At 34.3% G+C, this 25979-nt stretch overlaps 1 protein-coding gene and 1 pseudogene across 4 annotated transcripts in view; one reads left to right on the forward strand and one right to left on the reverse strand.

The window, feature by feature from the left end:
- MKLN1 (muskelin 1) overlaps nucleotides 1–25979 on the forward strand; it is a 184724-nt gene that overhangs the window by 99885 nt on the left and 58860 nt on the right. For all 4 annotated transcript variants that reach the window (XM_073809944.1, XM_019922664.3, XM_033863277.2 and 1 more), the window contains 2 exons: nucleotides 11378–11490; nucleotides 20786–20998. In XM_073809944.1, coding sequence (XP_073666045.1) covers nucleotides 11378–11490; nucleotides 20786–20998 — 326 coding nt within the window. The remainder of the gene's footprint in view (nucleotides 1–11377; nucleotides 11491–20785; nucleotides 20999–25979) is intronic.
- Nucleotides 18574–19141, reverse strand: LOC117313616 (transcription factor BTF3 pseudogene; annotated as a pseudogene).

The following is a 25979-nucleotide window of genomic DNA, read 5'->3' on the forward strand; positions in this document are numbered from 1 at the left end:
AAAGAGAATTAAGATATATTTTAGAGGGAGAGAATATAAAAGTAAGTAGCCTAAGTGTTGGTAGATGCATAAATTGCTAAACACTGTCCACAAGCCTATAAATAATTTGTTTTAGTCTTCTTTTTAATTTTATTCTGCAACTTGATACTGAAAATTTTGCTTAGGTTTCTACAGCCTAGAACAGCTTAAATACCATTATATTTAGAGATTAATGCTAAAATTATAATAGGTCTCAAACTACTGTCTTGAAAAGCAAATAATACCAAGAATTTTGTATAACTTTATTTTATTATTTGGTTTTAGAAAACTTTACCACATACAATGCCAGTATCCACCCAAATAATATTTTACTTTTTCCAAGTGTAATAAAAACTCTGTTCTATTATTGTATTATGCTGACAATAGTGCTTCAGGAATAAGGTTTTTTTGACTCATTATAATTACTAAGATTATTGCAATGCAGATAATAATCATCTAGGCATTAATGTATTTTCACAAATGTTTTATAAGTAAAAGGAGGAATTATAATATTTACAATTAACTGCTAAATTTGTGTAGTAACCTATGAGTTTGTTTGGGAGTATTATTAGGGTCTCTTTGGAAAAGGTTCATTTTGAGGCATAGGAATTTGCTTTCCTTATCTTGGCCCCTCTTCCCAGACCCCTTCCTTCCCACAAAAATAGGCTTGACTCAGCTGTAGAGTCCTAAGCATCTTTTTTACTACCTGAGAGTTCAGTAAATACGCACATGCTTATTTCTCAAAGAACCAGATCTATACAGAAATTGGTTTTTTTAATCCAAAATTAAATACGGTATAAAAAAAGTTGAAAATTTGTGTTTAGATTGTCTACAGTAGCATTTCTCCTCTTTTGAACATACAGTGGAATTTATAATGCTGTTCTTTTTCTCAGTCATGATGAAAATATTATTAAATTCTTTTTTTTAATTGCTAATAAAATACTAAAAAAGAGTGTTGAAAAGCTACTTTAATTTTCTAGACAAAATGCTGTTTTCCTTAAATGCAAAAGTAATGTGGTTTACTTTAACATTTAAAGTTCACCTTATCAGGGAGCAGAAGGAATTTTCATAGTGCTTACTGTGTTGCTTATTATGGAATATGGACTATATAAAATAGGTAAAATAAATGTGTAAGAAAAGAGGAAGTTTTTCTCTTTTTTTGTAATCCATGATATTTGAGAATGGAAAATGAGAAGATTCAAATGATAAGCAAATATCCTGACAGAACTTTGTGTGAGCAGAGTCATTGACGATTAAATGCTGACTTTTCAGGTCAGAGATCCTTTAAGTAAAAAACAGTATATAGTGATAAAGGTCCACATATTTTTCTGTAATATCTTGGTTTTATGCATTAAGGGCAGGGTTTCAGCGGACTCAAGGTCCTTATCCCCATTCCCTTTAAAAAATATTTCAAGGAGAGGAAAAGGGTTGTTTCAGTATTTACTTGGTTTGCTTTAGAAACAATAATTATAAGAAAGCAATGACTTAAAGTAAGTCATTGTAAATAAGTAAGAATGACTTATTATGGGCATGGGATATATTCCAGATGGAATCATTAAAGGCATAATCTCTCATAGTTTCTGAGGCTTTATTATAGGTTGACAAAGGTCTACAATGAAAAATTGATCAGTATCCATACTTCTGTATGAGCACTAGTTGATAAAAATGTAATAAAAGTACTTTGTGAATATATTTTTAAGCAAATATTTCTACTATAGGAAATTTAGGGACTTAGCCATCAATAGACGAATTTTTATTTAGAGCCATTTTGTGTCTGTTTCAGTGCTTTTTTTCCACCCCCCCCCCCAAACTTTCTGAATGCTGTGTCAAGCTTTATTTAGGTCCATGTGTGATGATTAAATGAGATTTTGAGCCTTTAACAGGAACCAAAAATTTAAAGTCTGGTAAAACTAAATAATCATGATAGTTAATATAAAGTTGTCCATAACTCAAGTGAGCTTGATGGTCAATATGTTACCATTACCACTTATAGTGTGGAAACAGTACTGTGTGAACGGTGAAGTTGAAGGGGTTTAACCACATTCAGATGATCCTTTATATGAGTAATAGGGAGTATGGGTTATAGGGATGGTGTGTAAAACATATTGGTATGGAATTCTTTATAAATATATATAAATGAACTGGTGATGCAATTAGGGTTGGGATCCAGATTGAGATAGAGGAGAAATGCAGCTTCTGAGGATTCAGGTGTCTGGAAGCGGAGAGAAATGTAAGGAAAGATGCCCTAGGAGTCAACCAAGTCAGAAAAAGCTTTGAACTTTCATAAGACTCTAGAACAGTGGTTTAGGTTAAGTTTAAACACGTGTCTGGTTGTGAGGGTGGGTAATCCAGGAATCTGATATATCAAGAGAAAACAAAAGGAATTTTAAAAATGCCATTCAAAAGTCTAGTCACTGCCATACCCTGGCATTCCGACTCTTGTTTCAGTTAACTGTTGCTGTCTATATTCCTTGCTATCACCATGCTCTATCCTTTTTAGTATTTCCTTGTTTTCTTAGATGAGGCTTCATGAATGGGCTTTAAGGAGGCTCATGATACTCTTGAAATGGTATGTAATATTTTTGTCTGCCTTTGTGGAGTTTATTGGGAAGATTCATTACCTATATATTTTTTAAAGGGTTAAATATTTCTATTAAGTTTTGACATTACATGGTAAGTAAATACTGCTGGTATTCATATAAAATTTCAAATGAAATTCCTTGCTCTGTGTAAGTGGTATTCATTGTTGAAATAATAGTGTTTCCAAAGTAAACTCTTGCCCACCTTTCCTCTACTCTTGTTTTTTCCCCAGATTATTTGTTGCTAGATATAAGGTGGGTGAGGAAGAGAGTAAAGGTGATAAAGTCAGAGAGGTAGTGAGGGGCAGTTGTGTTGAGCTCTTTTGTAAGAACTTTAACCTTTACTCATAGTGAGATGATTAAAGGAAAATATTGTTGGGTTTTGAGAAATGTTACTGATTTTGCATTTTAACAAAAAACAAATTAGGTGAAGGGCAGAAGCAGAGCGACCTTTAACGAGGCAGTTCCTTACCAGAGAAGTGATGATAGCATTGGCTTTTACTAGAGTGATGATCACAGTGTTGAGAATTGGTCAGATTTGGGATGTATTTTGAAGATGTCACATACAGCTGACAGGATTTACTGATGGATTGGATATGAAGTGTGAGTGAAACGAGTAATGAATGACTCAAGGTTTTGACCTGAGTAGTTGGGAAAATAGTATAGCCTTTCCCTAAGATGGGTAAAACAAGTGGATTAAATATGTTGGGTTGTTCAGCAACTTGTTTTTAGACAGGTTGAGATGCCAGTTAGACATTCAAGTATATAGATACGTCAAGTAAGCGGTTAGATATATTGTTTGGGGTTCAGGAAGACAGGTCCAGGCAGAATAATCATTTCCCTTTCTGTATTTACATAGCACTTTGTTCATACTATTATTTTTACTATAATGATTTCCAAATTGTTTTAGAGTTGCTTGTGTAGGTGTTATGTATCCCATTCCTCTCTATTCAGCTTTCTCCTTTCTACCTCCCATCCCCAATATCTTATTGACAGGGGAAAAACAAGAATCTTGCATTATTTATTTTTATGGCCGCAAAGCCTGGTATGGAGTAAGTGTGTACTGAATATTTGTTGAACTGAATCAAAATTTTAAAATCCATTTTCCTTCGAGTTGAAAGAAAAATATTTACTTGGAAACTACACTCTGATATTGCTTTAAACCTTGATGACTGGATTGTGTCATGATGTCATTTGTTGTAAATGCTAATATTTTTCTGAGGTGAATTTATGTTATTGGTTATACTCTAATATATTTAAATTTTCTGGTGATTCTGTTTGTTCTTTTCTAGTATATAGACTATATTTCCTTAAAGCTGTAGTTCTTATTACCTTGGAATCTAGGTAGAAAAATTAAAGGTTATGTAGACTTTGCATTTTTTTAGGGTAACGGTGCTTTCTGAATTTAATTTGGGTGTAGGAGCAGAATCTGGGATATCTTTGGAATTTTTTCCTCTAGAAATTGTACTTCTATTGCAAAATTATTAATAGCATAATTTACCAAGGTGGTTTCATATACTTTTATTTTATCATTTATGTACCAGAGTCTTATAACTGCTATCATCAGGTTGATTTTAATTATCTTCAAAGTTGTATTTCTTGTTAAGTCTCTGAAAGAACCTTTTCTAGTCCAGACTTACTGATATAACAATTAAATATAGTGGTTGGAGGTTGAGTGTGTGGGAAAGAAGTGTGTGTGTGAGAGAGAGAGAGAGAGAGAGAGAGAGACATATCTGGATTTCAATCCTGACTTTACCACCGACTTTTTGTTTGATCTTGAATGAGTTATAATGACAATAAAAACAGGAATAATAAATTAAGTTGCTGTGAGAGTTAAATGAAATAATGTCTTATATGTAAGTATCAATATATATTATTTATATAATATGTATTTTTATATGCAACATATTAATCTACAAATATATACTGATTAGTTCTGCTGAGAGAATTTGATGTAAATTTAGAGATCTTTCTTTTGTGTTTGTTTTTTTGACAGAATCTCACAGTGGAAATATTTTTAAACAATTTAAAAATTTTTGAAAAGCAATTTAAAACAACATGAAAAGCAGTGCTGTGTTGAGGGAAAAAAATATCTCACTCATAATTCCACGTTCTAACTAACCAATAGTATTTTGGTATAATTGTTTCATCTTTTGTATATATTGCCCTTATTGATGTTTTACAAAGGAAAGGAAAAATACACTTTTAGATTTTTAGGAAAAAATATTAAAATTCATTTTAAGAACTTTTTCGTTAAGGATTAGGTTAATTTAGTAGTAGAGTGACTTTCCCCAAGTAGAATTTGAAGAAACTAGAAGTTCTGTCTTTATAAGGTTGGTGCCTAAGTAGTGAAATACAGTTTAGAGAAGCCCAGTCCTTATTTTAAATATGCAATTTGAAGGTTTCCTAAGCAAGGGTTCTTAATCTGTTGAAGTTATATACAAAATTTTCTTTGTATGTACATTTTTCTGGAAGAGAATCCATGAATTCAGATCATCGAGTTAAGAACATCTTCACTAGACTAAAACTTTTTATTTTTAACCTGAGGAGTAATAGTATTTATTAAATACTTACTACATGTAGAGGTTGCGATTAGCACTTTTATATGTTCATACGTTTCATTTACAACTGAAAAGGTAGATACCTTCATTTTACAGAATAGGTCGTGCTGTGTCCAGGGCTGTGGAGCTGGGATTTGAACACAGATCTGTAGGACTGTCTGGCTCCAAAGCCCATGTTTTTGCTGCTGTTACTATAGTGGTTCTTAGTTTTCTAATGCGGAAGATACAGTGAAAATCTCAGGTATGATAGGTGAAAACAGAAAATACAGTAGATTGTGAGGGCTAAGTCCTGAGACCTCAGCAAATTTTAAATACATAAATACTAATAAAGCATATCACTTCACTTATAAAATACCATAAAGTGAAATTGAAAAACATAGTTGATTCCTTTACATCCTTATTAAAAGCTATTGCAGATATAAAGAGTGAGGAACAATAGCTGACCTAATAATTGCTAACATTTATTGAGTGCTTCCAATGTGCCAGGTATTTCACTAGACTGAAACTTCATAGAGCTCATTTCAGCTTCTTTTAAAGTGACTTATATTTCGAAGCAATTATTGCTTCCCAGTGTTTCGTTTATCTTGTTTTCTTAAATATTAAAAATTAATAGTCCCTGAATTTTCTTTTCCTTTTTCAGTCTGTAGATATTTTTTTCATTTTGCTACAGTTTTAAGGATAGACTCACCATTTTAAAAAGTACATGGTGGCATAAATTTTACTCTGATTTTTCAAAGCTTTCTTCTATCCTAAGTGAATTCTATTATTCTTACCAGAGAAGAATGTAGTATTGTATTGAATGTAGTAGAGAAGGAATGTAGTATTTTGTCCTACTTGGGAGTGTATGTCAATTTTATTGATTTATTGATTTATTCCTATACCTGGCATTTCTCTACTTAGGTTATTCAACTCTGAATTGGGTTTCAACTCTGGGTAAAATAAGGCAAATAGAGAAAAAGGCATGTCTGTTTTGCTTCAGTGTGGAAGTCTGTCCAGATGAAAACTTAAAATATCCATGGTACCAGGCAATTCTTTGTTCAACTCTCATTGAATTTTAAGAACCTACGGTACCAGCCTTTTTCTCTCTCTCAAGCAGAATAGGTAGTAAGATTTAGGCAAAATCCCAGTGTTTGGTATCTATAAAAGAAGTTGCTTGTCACTTGAAAGAACCGTTCTGTGGAAATCTGAACCTCTCTGACTGTACCAATTATATGTAATGTGCTTTCATTTTTTTTTAATGCCACATAATGGTTTTCCTTGATATTCTTTAAAGAAGCTATTGAAGAAAGTAGGTAAACATGGGTTTTAGTTTTTAAATACAAATATATTCATATGGCTGTATTTCTGTAGCTACGTATGACACGAATTTTTTTCTTTCATACTGTTATCAGAAAGGAATTCTAAAATATAGCCCTAATACAAAGTATATTGTCATAGGCAGAAAATACAACCTTTTAGCAGGGAAATTACAACCATATGTTGAATTCACCCAAAAGATCAGTCTCTAGTTTTGTAATCATAGCCTATGTAAGAAATATAGCTCTCGGGACTTCCCTGGTGGCACAGTAGTTAAGAATACGCCTGCCAATACAGGGGACACAGGTTCGAGCCCTGGTCCAGGAAGATCGCACATGCCACGGAGCAACTAAGCTCGTGTGCTACAACTACTGAGCCTGCGCTCTAGAGCCCATGAGCCACAACTACTGAGCCTGCGTGCCTCACGCCTAGAGCCCGTGCTCCGCAACAAGAGAAGCCACGGCGATGAGAAGCACGTGCGCTGCAAGGAAGAGTAGTCCCCGCTCAGGACAACTAGAGAAAGCTCGCGCGCAGCAACAAAGACCCAACGCAGCCAAAAATAAATAAATTAACTAAAAAAAAGGCTACACAAAAATTCACCAATTAAAAAAAAAAAGAAAGAAATATAGCTCTTTTTAAAAAGAGACAGATGAATCCAGTTGATAATCTGCTGGGTTTTGAGAGTTCAAGGGAATGGCTAAAGAAAGTAAGGTTAAAGAGCATATAAAATATCTTTCCCCTTCTAACTTATTCTTCCCTTCAAAAATTCTAATGTCAATCTAATGTCCTATTAACTACACTTTCAGAAGGATTAAACTCTTAAACTAAATGTCCTGACAGGGTTCATTTTTATTTTGAATATAAATTTGTGTTTCTTAAAAGTTTTTTTTTTAATTTCATTTGTTTTTCTCTTAGTGTCTACATTAAACTAGGAATTAAGCTAACCTCTTTTACAAGCCTAGTAACCCTCCACCTACCTCTTCTTTTTGACACTTGAATTTTATCTAAGGTTGGGCCCATGTTATGTCAGTGCATAGTATATGCATTCTATACTATTTCAAAGTGGAAAGATGGATTTAATTACGAAAATAGTGTGCCATCTTGTGGAGGATTATGCAATCAGCATAATCTGACTTACCCCTAAGGATCAGAGGAGGAGGATAGATATTGCAGTTGGGCTTATAAAATAAAAAGCCTGCTTCTTTGTGCAAAATGGTGTGAAGATACTGCTGTGTTAACATTTCTACCTTTTTCTTAGCGTATATAAGATTTATAGATTAGTACTATTGGTAGTAAGTAGTTGTAGGGGTTATTTAGTACTGATACGAAAAAACCTGTAAAAAAGACTGGTTGCATTTTAGCTTTTGTGGCCTGAGCAATAACTGATTGATTGATTGGTGATTGATTCATTTAGTCTCTGAGAATGAAATTGGTTTGATATCTTGAACACAGGCTATTATTGGTCACTTTATTTCCGATCTTTCTGTTTCCCTGGCTCCTCCTTTTCAGTAAGTCCTATATGCTGCAAGTTCAGATCTGACCATGTCACATCTCTGCTTAAAATCTTCTGTTGCTATTTAATACTATACTGTCTGTGGAGTCGAGTTCAAAACCTTTATATTGTCATTTAACCCATTTCATTATGTGGCCACTACCTGTCTTTTTAACTTACCTCCACTCCACTACTTTTTTTTTGTTCTTTTAAAATGAACAGTGCATTTATTCACCACACAGTTTTCACCACTGTGCATGCATTATTTAATTCTCATGGTAGCCTTAGGAGATAGGTACTCTGTGCCATTTTAGAGCTGAGGAAACCAGTGGTTAAGGAATTTGGTGTTGGTCACACAGCTGTGGTGATAGAGCTGCAGTTCCATCCAAGATCTGCCTGACTTTAGATTCTGTGTCTTATAAAACACTTTTTTGTGTGTTTTTCTGTCTCTGTACCCTTGTTTTACTTTTTACCCTGCTTGAAAAGTCCTCTTCTCTTTCCTTCATTATACCAGCAAAGCCACTTTCTGATGCATAGGTCAGATACCACTGTCACCATGAAATCTTCCTGAGTCCCCTCAATCTGGTATATTCTCTTCCCTTTTTTGAACCCCCGTGGTGCTTTTTCACCTTTCTTACGACACTTAGTCTACATTACATTGTGGTGATTAATGTACTTGTTTTATATTCTTCACTAAATTGTAAGCTCCTTGAGGGTAGGGATGATGTCTTCTTTATTTTTATTCTCTAAAGTGCCTTGCCAATTCAGATTAGTACTCAAAAAATGTTGAGTGAACATTTCAGTGAGTCTGAGAGAAATAGCCTCTGTAGCCTGTGCTCCTTTAAGAAAAAATACAGAGAAAGGGCTGCTGCATGAGGAGGATTATACTGCCCTAGGGATGTGCCTGAATTGTTATATAACCTATAAGCATGAGAGTGGACATCGTAAACCAAGCTACTGCCATGTTGCAAATAATAGCATTTTCTTTTTTCTACTTTCTTCTCACTACAGTTTTGTCTGATTATTTCTATAATCTTTAAAAGTTTTTGATATCCTTTATGCATTAAATAATATTTTCGCTGGTGTTTGGATAATATTTCATTCCTGAATGATTTAACTTAAATGATTAAATGATTAAAATTTTCTTAACACATTTCATTCAGGTATGTCAAAAGGTCCTGTTACCACCTGATTCATTCAGTTTTACTATTAAACTTTAACTGGGACCACAGAGCATTCACGAACAAGAATGACATCTTGGATTAATTCCATTGGGATGCTTGCTCTGTGCCAGATTTTATTTTGCTCAGCTATCAATGAGGCTGTTGTGGAAATGTGGGTTTTCTTTGCTGTGAGAATTTATGCGTACAAAGAGACCTGCTTTTTAGAAAGAACATTGAGAACCCAGATCCCAAGAGGAAGGGTTATTAAAGTTAGTGAACCAGGGTAACCTTATCCAAAGGGTGCCCAGAAACACTGTAAAACAAAAGGTCAATTGCTATTGCTATTTTAGTTATATACCCCCTCCCTCTCCAGGCTTCAGAATTTAATGGGGTTAATTGCATTTATAGTGAGGCCTTGGCAAATAATTTTTAAGTCAGATGAAAATTCTTTAATTTTTTTCCTGTAGAATTCTCAGTATCTGGGCATTACTGTGTGCCATTTGGGAAACAGAATGTTACTTAACTAATGATAATGGATTGTTTTATACTTCTGAGAGATGGCAGTTTTCTAATAGTTTCCATTATTTCACATTTATATAGAGCCAAAAGTGTTCTAGGTACTGGGTTAGACACGGAAACATACAATAATACTGTTTTAATTGCATCAGTGGTACTTAGTAACTACAAAGTATTTTGTGTATATGTGCATGTTTTAAAGGTAGAAATGCTGTTCATGCTTGACACCCTTCAGAATGTTTTCATGTAACTTATATATGAAGAACTTTACCACCACACTGAGAGTTTGTAAATGAAAAAATCAGGACCCAGGCAAGTTAAGTGACCTATACCTGATTACCCAGTTAGCACTAGAACTGTTCCAGTGGTCTGTTCTTATCCAGAAGCATTGTTTTAATTTCCCCTAGGTTCTTTCACTTAGAAAATTCACTTAGAGTTTGAAATTATATGAAAATATGACAAAAATCTCTTATAAGACATCTCTATGAATGGCAAGAATTTTCTTAAGTAGTGTTACAATATTTCCAGGTGCATTTCAACCCTTCATGATGGGATGTAATTTAGATGACAGTCTCCGCATATATTGGCCTAGGGCATGTCAGAGAGTAGATGGCTTTATAGTTTTCATGTAATGTATTATATTTAACTTAAAAAAATGGTAGGCATTATAACAAGTAGACATAAGATATTTACAAAGGGAAGAAATATTTGAAGAAAGGAAAGGCACTACTATTTTATAAAGAAAGGTAAAAATTTTCACTGGTCACGGAGCAAATGTTTTATCACATGATAAAGTCCATAGGTATAATAGACATTTCAGAATTAGAAGAAACCAAATTCTCAAGGTACCTGGAATGACTTAAAAGTTGATTTCTGAGGAGTTAAATCCACCATAATATATTTGGAAAAATTTCCCCCAGTTTCCGTGGGAATATCAAGGCTATGCATCACTTTATTCTTAAGATATCTAACTTTAACTCACAGCTAGTTTTAACCATTGTTTTTTGTATTGTAATAGAAAACAGTTTTAATGTGAAGTTTTTTCAGAAGTAGCTAGATAGCTTTATATTATATATTTTTTTGCACTGTATATTTCTTCGAGATTTCTTTTTTTTCTTTTCCCTTTTTTTTTTTTTTTTTTTTGCGGTATGCGGGCCTCTCATTGTTGTGGCCTCTCCCGCTGCGGAGCACAGGCTCTGGACACGCAGGCTCATGGGCCTAGCCGCTCCGCAGCATGTGGGATCTTCCCAGACCGGGGCACGAACCCGTGTCCCCTGCATCGGCAGGCGGACTCTCAACCACTGTGCCACCAGGGAAGCCCCCCCCCCCCTTTTTTTTTTTAACTATCTGAAGCTGCTTTGTTAAGCTGGTAAATGTAAATTTTTTGTGGCCTGACATAGAAACTCCTAAACTGGCTGCACATCAGGATTCCCCCTGGACACTTTAAGAGTACTGACTCTTTTTACCCACTGAGGACCTATGGAATCTGAATCTTAGGGGATGCCTCCTAGTTATCTTTGTATTCATAAATCTCTCAAGATAGTGGTTCTGCAGCAGCCCTTCCGTATGTCTATATTTAGGAAGTACTAGTATTTATTTTGGAATGTTAACCAGTTTAAAAATCTCATTTTTAAGTTTACTTAGATGTACCTTCTTAAATGATCTTAGAAGCAATGGCTTTATCTGGGTGCCTATACTTAAATTTTGTTCTTAAGTTTATTTTTTTTGCACATATTTTTCTAATTTTCACAGAGACTGTTTATTTGTTTGGTGGCTGGGATGGAACACAAGATCTTGCTGACTTCTGGGCGTACAGTGTGAAAGAGAACCAGTGGACATGTATCTCTAGAGACACTGAGAAAGAGGCAAGTTCTCAGACTTTTCATCCATCTGTATTACGATAGGGGTGTGGTCGTACACTTCTTTTTCTGAATGATTTGTATTCTTTGTAAATGTCTATCAGCAGTGATAGCAGAAGAATTTGTGGTGACAAGTTTGGTTTAAGTATTCTTGCATTCCAGCTTCTATACCTGGTTCTTCAACTATTGGTACATGAACAAATCTATTTTATAGAGATAAATAGAAATGGGTATCTAATGTAATTTAGTTTTTAACCACTTTAGTTAAAATGTAACTGTGTAACTATTATTTTTCTTATGTTCTTGTCACCTCTACTCTTATTTTGAACATTTATCTTATTTTTATTTCCTCTGGAAAAATGTGCTTTTGGTTCCTCACTATCTTACTATTTTGGCCCCTCACTATTTGACTATCTTATCAGTTTTCACAAATGATGTATATTTTAACTAAACTTGTATGTATGTATTCATGTGTGAGTCTGTCTATTGATACATATATACATAAAGCTTTTCCATAGTGAATAGGATGTCTTGGATTTACGGCATTCTTTTATTTAATTTTTTGAATTATGTAAGTGCATAATTAATTATACCCTGATATAAAGCACATATTCATATATTATTTTTTAAATCATTATAGAATTTTTTATTGTACTTTTCCCTCTAAGCAATTTCAGATTACAAGGTGAAAAATAAACTAAAACAAAACAGTAGTAGCAGCAAATGAAAAGGGGAGGAAAAGACCTAATTCAAAACCACTGATTTTAATCTAGAACGGCCATTTTTTTAAAATCTGGTGCTATGTCTTTAATCTTAGGAAATTAGATTCTTGTTTACTTGGTGTGTTCCTTTGTTAATCATTTGGGTAGTTTTTATCTTTTTAAAGAGATCTTAAAATTCTGATTTCTATTTATTATCCCTATGAAAATGGCCTTTGCCTTTTCAATATTAAAGTACCATTTTCTGAAATGATTATTTTTATCCTCAACAAAAATAAAGACAGATCTTAAAAGAATACATATCTGATTTCTCTTAAATTATTTTAAATCTTAGTTAGTTGTATTTGTAATTATTCTTGCAAGAAGCCTACAGTTCATCCTGAAATCCTCCCTCTTCTTCATTGAGGGTATCTAATTAGGGCCTAAAGTTCCACCGGTTCTAGCACTCAGTATTGCGTTTCAGATGTTTCTTCCTCTCTATTCCTTTTGGCACTAATTCCAGCTTTGTGGTTTCTTTCTTAAACGTTTTTGCTTCCATTGTTGATCTCCAGGTCTATTGTCCATTCATTAGCACAGTCTTTAAAAAAAAAAAACATTTGGCCATGTGACACCTCTGCTTAAACCCTATGGTTAGCTTCAGTCCCTGTTTCTGTTATCTACTGCATTCCATATATTACATTACAAGCACCCACAAAACTTTAGTGGCATATAGTAATAAGCATTTATTTTGTTCACAAGTCTGTAGATTGGTTGGGCTCACTCATGTGCTGGGAGTCAGCTGACTGTCAGCTAGTCTAGATTAGCTTCCGAGACTACTTGGCTCTGTTCTACATAGCCACTCATCTTCCTGTTGGCTAGCATGAGTCTTGTTCTCGTGTAGGGGCAGGGCTGCAAGGAGGATGAAGTAGACATGAGCTCTCAATTAGATATATTATTGTCCCATTTTCCCCAAAGAAGTCATGTGACCAAATCCACAGTTATTGGGTGATGGGCAGCACTATCCAAGGGCATAGATACAGGGAAGTGTGAGTAATAACAGCAACAACAATAATGAAGTTTATCTACCTTAGTTCCTTTTGCTTAGAGTAAAAACTTCAAATTTCTCATCATAATTTGGTCCCCATCTACTTTTCTAGCCTCATTTTTTGACTTTATGTGCTAGCCATACTTATAGTTGCTAGAATTATTCAACGTTCTCACCTGTGTTCTTTGTAATAGTGTTTTCCCAGTTTGGAATTAACAGAGGCTGCTCCTCCCGTGCACCCAGCTTTTATGTAGTATATGCCTACTTACTCTTTAAAACACAGTTCAGACTTCAGTTCCTCTGTGAAGCCTTTCTTGACTTCCCTAACCAGAATTAGAAGCTTCCTTAGGTGTGAACACTTAACCCCTTACATTCCTTGAATGGGTTACTATAATGATTGGTTTACATTTCTGTTTCCCTATGGAGACTCTGAATTCCTTAAGGCGTGGATCATATGCTTACTCTTTAGTGAGTAAATAGTTCAGATAAGTTAAATAAAAAATTAATGCTGGAGAAAAGCAAAGGAATGACAAATACAAAATTCAGGAGAGTGGCTGTTTTGGCAGGAAAGGGCGATGGATTACAGGGGTCCTCAAAAGTAATGTTAATGTAATATTCTAAGTTATATTTAGAATGCAATTAATGATTATTTAAAACTAGTACTGGGAACATACAGAAATTATTTTGATGAGAATACTTTTTTTCTGTTATTTTGAAGTCCATAGAGATAAGTAAAGTGGTGATCCAGTACTGGAATTCAGATTTATTATAATTTATTACTACTTTCTTCATTTAAACACCTAAAAATCTTCTGTTGATCCAGCAGTGAAGTGAATGAGGATATATGGCTCCAGCAAAATGCTCATTCCTTCCAAAATTGAACAGTTTCATTTTGTTTTTTACACCAGTAAGTACAAGTTTTATTGTTTGATGATACCCCAGTGCATATGTTTTAAAAGTATGATATTCAATTAAAAAGCAAAATTACTATGTATAAAATAATTAAGCAACAAGGATATATTGTACAGCACAGGGAAATACAACCATTATTTGATACTCACTTTAAATGGAGTATAATCTATAAAAATATCGAATCACACAGAAAAACCAAAATTAATTTAATTCACTTTAATTTACTTAGACTAAATAATGTATCTAATAGCTCATGTAGTAAATTGAAAGATAATAGAATGGCTCAGTTTTTAGAATAATTATTTTAAATGTTCATGTAGATATGCATGTAAGTTTTTATCAGTTCAAGACAAATTGTATTTTTAATTTTGCATTTTTATAAATCTCTTTAATATCTAGCTTAGTGGAAGACAGCTAGATTCTCTTATGTGCTTTTGCATTTAATCTTTTGCAACATGTTGTTTTATGTGAGATATATGAAGAAGATTGGACCTCACATGGATACATTCTTGGAAAGGAAACTATTATTTTAATAGTAGCCTTTTTATATAATAGCACATGTACTTTTTTGATCTTATACCCCAAATTGACAAGTTGTTTGCTTCTTAAAAATAATTGCACTGTAGTCTCTGAAACCATATCAGCTAATGTTTTGTAATTCTGTTACATTAAAATCCACTGATCTGTGTTGCTCTTTGAATGGATCTTTTACCCATGCTTGTTTTTTTGCTCAGTGTGTTGGTCACCTGAAAAATATTGGTTCCCTGAGTTATGCAGGTCTTCAAATGTTGACATATTATTATACAGTATCCCCCAAACCACATATGATCACTCTCATTAGAAAATTCTTTTAAGTGTTGGGAAGGTGTCAAGATCGCAGTGTCAGAAGTTTTCTAAAATTCTAAATTTGCTTAAAAATGTGCATTTTATTATTGGCAGTTGTTTTTCTTCAAGGATAACATACTTACTTCATTTATTTTTCAGAAAATGTCTGAATAACCGTACTTGGATTGTTAGTTTTCTTTTGAGTAAATATCATGTTTCCTGGAAAAAGCAGCTACGTCAGCTTGCAGCTCAAACAATTGCATAAAATGCTTTTCCTTGAGACAACCATCATATATCAAGTAGCACTGTTTTATAGTTTTCTAAATCTCTTTAATTGTGACTTAATAGAAGGCAGCCAGATTCATATCTGCTTCTGCATTCAGTCTGTTGTTATATCAAAAGTCATGTAGCCTCTGGAAAATATCACATACACTTATAAGAGTAAGAGTGAAAAGACACATTTTTTAATCTTAGTATTGTTATGAAAATAACTTTGACTTTGTAGAATCCCTGAAGACCCCAGACTGCACTGAGAACTGCTGCTTTAATCCACATTCCCTTTTCACATATAAACAGTTAGCCAAATAATGCCTTAATAATGTCCTTTATAGGTATCTTACTGTTACCCCCAACCTCTATCCCTGACCCAGGACTCAATTCATGATCATGCAGTACATTTCAGTGTCATGTTTCTTTAGTGTCCTTTAGTCTGGAACAGTTCCTTGACTTCTCTTTGTCTTTCTTGACCTTGGCATTTTTGAAGAATACAGGGCAATTGTTTTGTAGACTATCCTTCAATTTGATCTGTCTGATGTTTCCCCAGGATTGGATATAGGTTAAGCATTTTTAGCAGGAATGCCATGTGGAGGACATCGGGTCCTCCTAAGTATGTCCTGTCAGGAGACAGGCACATCATGTCAGTTTGTCCGATGTTAGCTTTGATCACTTGGTTAAGAAGGGTGCTCACCAGATTTCCCACTCCATATTAATAAGTAATTTGTGAGGAGACATTTTGAGACTATGAAAATATTCTGTTACTCATCAAACTTTTGCCCTTCTAGCATCCATTGATGAAACTGTTAAAGCTTTTCCCAAAGTGGTTGTACTATTTTATATTCCTTCCAGAAATTTATGAGAGTTCTGGTCGTTCCCTGTCTTCTTTCCCTGTTGAACTGCTTTGGCACCTTTCTCAAAAATCAATTGAGGGCTTCCCTGGTGGCACCGTGGTTAAGAGTACGCCTGCCGACGCAGGGGACGCGAGTTCGTGCCCCGGTTCGGGAAGATCCCACATGCCGCAGAGCGGCTGGGCCCGTGAGCCATGGCCACTGAGCCTGCGCGTCCGGAGCCTGTGCTCTGCAATGGGAGAGGCCACAACAGTGAGAGGCCCACGTACCGCAAAAACAAAACAAAACAAAAATCAATTGAGCATATAAGTATATGTCTCTCTTTGGACACTCTAATCTGCTCCATGATCTTTTGGTCTATTCATATTCCAGTATGACACTCCTTCAGGTCAAGTAATGTAAGACACTTTCGTTCTTCTTTTTAAAAATTATTTTGACTCTTCTAGGTCCTTTACATCTTCATATAAATTTTAGAATCATATTGTCAGTTTCTAAAACTGTTGGACTTATGATTGGAAATGTATTCAGTCTATAAATCAATTTGGAGATAATTGATGTCTTAATGATACTGAGCCTTCTAATCCATGAACAGGGTTAAATTTCCATTTATTTCAGTCTTATTCATTACCTCCCAGCACTCGGAGTTTGCAGATTAGAGGTCCTTTTTATTTTTATTAAATGGATCCCAGTGTATTTTGTTTTTCCATGCTACTGTAAATGAAACTTAAACATTTTTAATTTTCAATTTGTTTGTATCATGTCACTTTTCTAAGTCCATTTATTATTTCTAAAGGTTTCTCTTCTGTTATATGTTGATTTCTTAGGATGTTTTAAACAAATAGTCCTGTCATCTCTGAATAGAGACAATTTTAACTTCTTTCTTTCCACTCTCTTTTTCTGTCATAACTTTTAATTTTATTTTTTAATGCCTTATTGCACTGATTTGGACTTCCAGTACAGTGTTAAATAGAAGAGATGAGAATAGACATCCTTATTTTGTTTCATGTCTTAGCAGGAAAGCATTCTGTATTTCACCATTAAAGGGAAAATTAGATTTAGGATTTTCATACATTCTTTATCAGATTGAGGAAGTTCATTTCTATTCCTCGTTTGCTGTGAGTTCTTCCTGATGCATATTTGTTGGGTTTATCAAGTGCTTGTTCTACAATATATATATTGGTAAGATTGTGTATTTTTCCCCTTTATTCTTTTACTTTTTTTTTTTGGCCATGCCACACGGCTTGCAGGATCTTAGTTCCCTGACCAGGGATTGAACCCAGGCCCCGGCAGTGAAAGCACAGAGTCCTAACTACTGGACCACCAGGGAATTCCCCCTTTACTCTTTCAATGTGGAAAATTACCTTGATTGATTTTTCAAATGTAAAATTGACTTTGCATTTGTGAAATAAAACCCTTGTAGTTATGAAATATTATTCTTATATATTGCTGTATTCTATTTGATATCTTGTTAAAGATTAGTTTTATTTCTGTATTCATGAGGTATACTAGCTACCCGTATGTCACTTCTGCTCTTCCTCCTTTGTAATATTGTTATTTGGTTTCAGTGTTATGTTGTCCTCGTAAAATATGTAAGTTAGGAATGAATAGAATACAAGTTTAAAAAAAGGAGGTCTTTTTCTTCCTCTGTTTTCTGAAAAATTTTGTGTAAAATTCATACTATTTTTTTCCTTAAGTATTTGATAAATTTACGAGTGTAGGCATCTGTGGCTGGCCTTCTCTTTGTGGAAAGATTTAAAATTATGAATCCAAGTTTTCAGATTTTCTCTTTCATCTTGTGTCAATTTTAATAAGTTATATTTTTTCCAAGGAATATGTGCATTTTATCTACATGGTCAAATTTTACTATGTTTTTCAATGATAGTTCCTTATTTTGTTTTTAATTTCTATTGATAGTATTGCTTTCATTTCTGATACTGGCAATTTGTATTTTCTCCCTTTAAAAAAAATTAGTCTTGCTAGTGGTTTATAATTCTATGAATGTTTCAAAAAAAACTTTATTAATTTTCTCTATTTTTTTTGTCTGTTCTGTAGTCTCTTGGTTTCTAGTCTTATCTTTATTCCCTTTTTTCTCCTTAGTTAATTTGTAATTTGATGAGTAATTTGCTCATCATTTTAATAGCACTTGTGCTAATTAAGCTGAAGCAAGGAATTCTGTTATTCTCCTATTAAAACTTCAGATTTTACACTCTAGGAAATATGGCATCGATACATTATATCTTACCTGATACTTGTTTTTCAGATTATTTAATTACAGAGGAAATTCTTTCTTTCTTTCTTTCTTTTTTTTTTTTTTTTACTAAGTAAAGAACTTTATTAACCTTTTTTAAACTTTATTCCCAGGCTTCTTCAGCTTAATTAGCTGCAAAGAATGAATTGTATATAAGCAAAAACCGGAAAGAGCCACAGTGTCCAGAGGCTTGGGCTTAAAAATATTAGAGATCTAGATTTTATCAGATCCATAAACAAAATTTTAAAAAGCAGTCATATAAAATAGCAGCTCCCAGTAACTTCTTCAAGATTTTTCTTCTTCAGAAGTTAACTCAGTTCAGTTTGCTTCATTCTTGGAAGCCTCATCAAAATTCTCCACAAGATCTGGAACTTCATCATCGTCATCCTCTCCAGTGGCAAGTGGTGCTTTTCCATCCGCAGGTTATTTGGGCAGAGCTTCAGCCAGTCTCCTTAAACTGGTCGGCCTGTCTGCACGAAGGTGGTTTAAGGTGCTGGGTAGCATTTCTGTCAGCTGCTTTGTCTCAGCATGGCCTGTAATGGTGAAAATGTTTGCTGCCAGAGATGCCTGAACTTTAGGGTTGTTAAAGTGGATCACTGTCCCTTGGTTTGTGAACATATTCACTTCTTCAATACCAGAGATATTGTTTACCCGTAACTTCTTTAAGGAGAACTGAAGTTTTTTGTCGTTTGCTGTGGCTGTTCTGTGAACCACCTTCTTTCTGCAAGCAGTTCCTTTCCCACCACTGTGCATTTGTGCCTGCAGTTTGGCGAGGTTTCTCCTGGTTCATGATAGTTTCTTTCATCTTGTTGCAATGGAAATGGGGCCGTGTAGGGGACTAGGGTTGGCACTTAGGGGTTCTCGGGCAGACCAGCTGAGGTTAGGAGCGCACACACAGGGACGCAAGATGGCCGCTGGAGCGGAAATTCTTTCTTAAGTAACATTTCTACCTTATCTGCTGAAGATTTCCCTTCACAAAAATCTCTAAAAATAATTTTTAAAATAGTAATTAGTGTGAACACTAAATTGCAGATTTAAATCAACTTAATATCTGGATTAATAACACTAATGTCAAACTGTTCTTCCTGTCTAATATTTTTATTCCTTCATTTAATCTAAATAATGCTGGATTACTCTTCCTATAATACTGCTTTTTTATTTTATATCCTTCTCTAGAAACCTATAATAATTTTTTAATGCTTGCAAGATTACATTCAGTTCTCCTCTGTCAGTCATTCACAGGCTTTCTATTTCTACCTTATACTTCAACTCTGTTATTTCTGTGGCAGGAATTCTTTATCTCAGTCATAACCCCACACGTTGTATTTAGTGTATTTTTGCTTTTGTTTCTCTTATCTTCGGGAGAAAACAATCTGGAAGAGTGGAAAGAACACAGTGTTTGGCTTGGTTACACTGGGGCTTAGATTCTCTATCTTAGTTTTGTGACTATAGACAGATTACTTAGACTTTGTGAAATGGTGGTATTATTTCTTTATGGAGTTGTTACAAGGATAAATGAAATATATACACACATACATAGTAATAATATAGACAGAATTTAGTAGATATTTAACAAATATTAGTTCTCTTTTCTTTTCCCTCTTTCAGATAATCCAGTCCTACCCAATTGAAGTTCCTTTTTTTTATTTTTTCATGAACTCCTTTTTTGGGCCTTATACTACAGTTTTTTGTTGTTTGTTTTCTTTTTTTACCTTTTATTCTGTCCTGTGATACAAGTGATCTCAACTAATTAATTTTTATTGATAATATATTGTTCTTCATTTTGTTCCCTAGTTGTTTAATGCAGCTGAGTCATTTATTGTCAGGAGAGTCAATTTTATATAATGTAAAGGCTGGATGAAGAAGTCAAGACTTGGAATCTCATTCTGCTTCTGTCACTAGCTTACTAGCTTTCAGGGTGATATCATTCCTCTTTGAGCTTATCTCCTCATCTTTAAAAGGAGATCATTAAACTACACTTTTATTAAGGTTCCTACCAATTATGAAATCTAAATATTCTAGGAGTGCCTGTTTTATGCTAGATTCTGATGAAGCGTACAAAAATATTTTGAAAAACCAAATGTGTCTTTAAGTAGATTGACATGTACAAAAGAATTAAGGTCTATACACAAATGACTAAAATGTAATGGAGTATATAGTAAAAGCCATATAAGTGTTATAAACAGAGTGCCATAGAATAGAGAATAGTTCATCTCATCTTTCCTGGTAGAGTTTAAGCTTTTCTAAGTAAGATTTGTGTCTCCTACTGCTTCTTTTATTTTCCCCTAGAGATTTAAGCCTAGTATTGGACATATATATTAGTTGGACTTGATATAAGATTCTGAGCAAACCTTTTCGTGAAAGTAAACAAAATACGGCATTTAATTTTGTCTTCTGTTATTTATTCTTTGAATTTTTTTCTTTTCATTCTTTTTTTTGCTCTCCACAGAATGGTCCTAGTGCTAGATCATGTCATAAAATGTGCATTGACATTCAACGAAGGCAAATCTACACACTGGGGCGTTATTTGGATTCCTCTGTGAGGAACAGCAAATCTCTGAAAAGTGATTTCTATCGTTATGACATTGACACAAACACATGGATGTTACTCAGTGAGGATACTGCTGCTGATGGAGGACCGAAACTGGTGTTTGATCATCAGGTTTGGTGCACAGATAACTGTATGGTGGAATTAATTAGTGCTCAGTGACTGTTGCTCTTAGAGTTTATTTCACATGTTATGCTGAGTTTTCTATTGGTGGTTTCTACTACAAATACCTATGACAGATAATAAAAAGAATTACTGTTTCAGTAGATATAAAGTTATTCTTTAAAAGTTATTTTCTCTTGTTTGGTGCAGAATAAAATACTAAGATCTCAAAACACAGTTGTTAATTTATAAAAAATTTATAGAGAGTAGATGGAACAATACATATTAGGAAAAACAGATTTAGTTTTATGATATTCATAAATCATACCAATAACAACTTGCCCTTTTAAAACCTTTTATTCTACATTCCTGGAAAATTTTAAATTATTTTATAATGAGTTCAAGAATTGGAAATGTAGAGTTTTTCTTCCAGTGCGAGTGAAATATACTTACTTTTGTATATAATCACAAACTCAGTATAAAACAGGTAAGAATTTGGCGTGTACTAGATGAAGTTTAAATTCAGCACCAATAGAAGTCATAGAATGATGTTGTAGACAAGAAGACTACATACAGCAATCTCTTAAACCATTTAAATATTAATATGTATGTAGCTGTCATATCATCATCCCCATTATCATTGTTATCTGTCTTTGAAAACTTATATCAGTTCAGTACAGGTCAGTACTACCTCAAACAAAAGAGTAGCCACTTTGAATTCTGTAGGCAGTTTTGCTTTGCTTAACCCATATCCAAAGGTTTTTGGAGTATGGGGAAGAAAAAGACTTTTAAAAAATCTGTAACACTATTGATGAACAAAGCATTATGTATTACTTGAGAAACGGGGAGTGGTGCTAGAATTTATGACAGAATCTAGCTTATGCCTAATATCTAGGCATTAAAACCCAAGTCTTTATTTATTGTTTCTTTACCAGTTTTTGTTAATTCTTTGCTTTAAAACTTTCCTCCTGCCATATTTATACTAACAAGTAGTTGTAATAGGAGAATGGTAAGGAAAAGAGGAGTGGCTTATATGTCTATTGAGTATGTGGTGGGTGGAAAATCAAAAACATTAGTCTTCAGAGTACTCCCTAGATTGAATTTGGAACTTGTGCTGGCTGTATGTAACCGAGCTCTGTAAAGCTTTGCACTTCTCTGCTGACATCCTCAGTGTTGTTCATGTGGAAAATAAGAACTCCCAAAAAAGTTAGACTTCTTCTGATCTTTTAAAAACAGAACATCAGCAGATAACGTTGTTAGGGAAACAGTTTATTTTCTTGCCTCCAACTGGTTACAAATTTCTTTTCCAAAAGAGGCTTATGTTTTTACAGGTTGAAAAAAAGAATAACTTAGGGGTAGTCTGAGTATAGCACATATGCTGTCCTTGTGTGGGGGCCTTTGTTTCTCTTGACTTTGGTAAAACAGAATGTTCCCTGAAGCCTAGGTTCAATAATGCTTGGTTTTCAACTCATTAGGTAGGTGTTATTAACAGAACACTAGGGGTGAAGAAGCCAGGATTTCAGTGCTAATTCAGCCACCAGCTGCTTCTGTGACCTTGAACAATTAACACAATGTATAAGCCTCCATTTTTTGTTCTGTTTCATGAAAATAAAGTTATAAGTTGGAACCTACTCCAAAAATTACTTGGAGTTGTTTGTGACACTTTAAGATTTGACACTTAACATTCAAATTTGAGAGGAACGTGAGAAAGTTAGAGGCCTGAAGATATGGTTAAAAGTTACTTTGCCATTTTGAATTTTAACATATTAAAACAATTAAAATTCAAAGACATTTGTATTTCCTAAGGACACAGTGGCAGCTTAGTTCTGAAGCTTTCCATGTTGTTGCTTTGTGTGATCTTTCAGGAACAATGAGAACCAAACAAAAAGATTTTAAAAAAACAAAAGTCACATATTCAGCAAAACCAGAAGCCAAAGAAAACCCACAACTCCCAATTCCTTGTAAGTTTAGCCAAAAACAACTGGAATACCCAGAACCTGTATTGAAACTCACAGCAATGTAATGGGGAGAACTGGGAATGTAGAGGAAGCTTAGCAGAAGTACATCGTAATGGAAGTGTCATGAGCAGAGCAGAAATTGAACCCAGTGCAGCCACTGGGGGAGTCAGTTAAATACCATGTGGAAAGTGCCTAGCAAGGCCCATAAGTGGTAGATATCAGAAAGCACCATCTTCCAAAAGCAAAGGAAACACTATGACAAGTGGGGACAGTGGCTCTTTATGCATGTCCATTGAAGGAACTGGGGGAGCTCAAGGCTCAAGATAGAAGCCCCCTAAACCAGATGAGGTTCAAGGTTAGAGAAGATGGCTTCACAGAAGTGCCATATTTTGAAGAAACCATTCAGTTCAGTAGCAATAGAGGAGGAAGTCCTTGAGCAAGAATGTCACACTTCCATAGGGACCTTGTATTATCTGGTCCAGGGGAATTCAGCTCATTTTAAATATGAAAAACTAAAAAGCAGTAAACACCAAATCTTTAGAGAAGTACTCTAAAGAAAAACAATAAAAGGAAAAAGAATAGCAAAAACTTTCTTTCATGCAACAGCAGATGAAAATTATATTCCAATATTCTAACATGAATTAATTGACTTAATGAAGCTTGAAACTCTGAAGAAAACTACAAGGCATACATTCAAGAATGCAGATGAGATGGCCAAATAATAGGACCTGGTAAATAACTGGACCTGGTAAATCTCAAGAAAGAAATTGAAGAAAAATATAGTAACACTTCAAAAAATGAAGACTAGTTTACAAGGAACATAAAGAAGAATAGGTTAGGGTCATAAGAAATAAGAAAGGCAGGTAAAGAAAACAAATATAGATGTAAGGGCTAGCCAGAAAATTACAGATAGAGAAGGCAGGCAAAAGAGAGCCAACGTACACATAATTGGAGACATTAAAGAAGAAAACCAAAACAATGGAACAGAAGAAATATTTATACATAAAATTCAAGAAGACTTTCCTCAAGAAGGAAGCCTATTCCACGTAGTATAAGAGGACCTGATATTGATAAATTCAGGGAAAATTGACCTAGGCATTCAACTGTAAGATATATATATTACTAACACTGAATTTCAAAGATAAAGAGGCCATTTGGTGGGCAACTAGATGAAATGATCCAGAAGTAAAATGAGACTGATATCAGATATCTCTACAGCTGTATTCAGTGCCAAGAGACAATAGAGCAATATCTAGAAGGTATTCAAAGAAAAGACAGTGTGAGCCAAGGGTTTTATATCTAGCCAAACTGTCCTTCAAATATAAGCACATTTTGAGGAAATTGCTAGAAAATGGAATGTGAGCTAATCAAGAAATGACAGGAGAAACTTTAATCACAGTATTGGAGATCTCAGCTCATTGGCATTCTCCCTGGGTCATTGTGGATCATTGGCAGGCTGAACATATATTTTTACCCTCCTCCTGCCCAACATCCTGTGAAATGACGAGAATATATTAGTAATAGTGTAGAAAAAGAAGAAAGAATGCCCTTAGGGAATTTAAAATATTTGAGGGAATTTCTCAAATAGAAAGCAGGTAGGATCAGATCCAACCAGAAGAAACCACAACCTATAAGATAGCAGCAACTTGAGTCTCAAAGCATGTAGTTGGGGCAAACATTAGATGATCAGTTGGAGATGAAACAGCAGGACATTTTCCAGTTTGACTGAGTAGCATTGAACTGTGATAATTATTAATAGGTCAAGTGTTCAGTGTGGTCATTGGAGCCGGACAGATAGAGCAATACTCCTAAGAGGCACTGGAGAGCTGCTGCAGAACCTTTCACAGCATCATGTCTCATCTTGCCTTACCCAGTCCCTTGAGATAGACTACTGTATATGCAACAGGCAGATGAATAGGGATTCTCAGATACAAAGAAGACTAAAACAATAACCCCCAAATCCAAATATTTGAAGATAATTAATACTATGAGATATGAGGTACTGAACTCAACAGATTAAGAATCAACAAAGAAGAACGGTTTGTAGTGTAAATTGAAGAAGTCTTTAAGATAAATTTAAGTGATTTCTTAGAGCAATTCAGGAGGCTATTGCATTCATGAAAAGGAAATATATAGAAAAATTATAAATTAAAGATTCGATAGTGAAATTAAAATCTCAGTAAATAGATTAAAAAGCAGTGTGGACATACCTCTAAATGGTTACTAAATTAGTGAGGTAAGATTATGAGAGAAAAGTTAAACAGAGAAAAGGGTCTGAAGTTCCAACATCCACCTTATAGGAGTTCTAGAAAGAGAATGGAGGCCAAAACAATACAAAAAATAGATAAGTAGCAGGAGTAAATTGATGGGAGGAGAGAATTGAACATATAATGGCTAGTATTTGTGCTTTAGCAACAACAATAAAAAAATAGGTGTTTTACATACACTTTATTCTTTAAACATAAATGCCACTTGTATTCAGCATCTAATTACCAACTTGAACTTACGTATTCTTCGAAATAGAATTTGTTTCACCTGGAGACTGATTGCTGCAAATGTCTTTTCTTGTGTTTGTTTTGCTATCTGGTAACAACATAATTTGAAGAATTTTGTAAAATAAATGCAGAGAGATGAATTAAGCTGCATCACTCTTATTCACATATTTTCTCTCTTATTAAATGGTAGCAAGAGGAATGCTTGCCTAGAATGGAGAGAAGGGAGTTTTTATAAGGAGGATGTGATCACTGTTTGCCCACAGAGTATGATCAGTGTTTACTCTTAGTTATAAGTCAGTACCTAATGTATTATTGGTTGATTTGGTAAAAATTATGCAGCTTCAAGAAAGCATAAAGCTCCTTAACCCAGCATATTTTATTCTCACTGGAAAAAAAATGGAAACCTGAAAAGGTATTTAGAAATCCATCCTGAATCTCTGCCAGGTGTTGAGCAGTATTTTAATAAGTGCATATGATAATCAGGGATGGTATTTGGTGTTATTAAGACAATGTTCACTTTCTTTGAGATTCTAAAACCGC

The sequence above is a fragment of the Tursiops truncatus genome, chromosome 9 (genome assembly GCF_011762595.2).
Source record: "Tursiops truncatus isolate mTurTru1 chromosome 9, mTurTru1.mat.Y, whole genome shotgun sequence".
Classification (NCBI taxonomy): Eukaryota; Metazoa; Chordata; class Mammalia; order Artiodactyla; family Delphinidae; genus Tursiops; species Tursiops truncatus.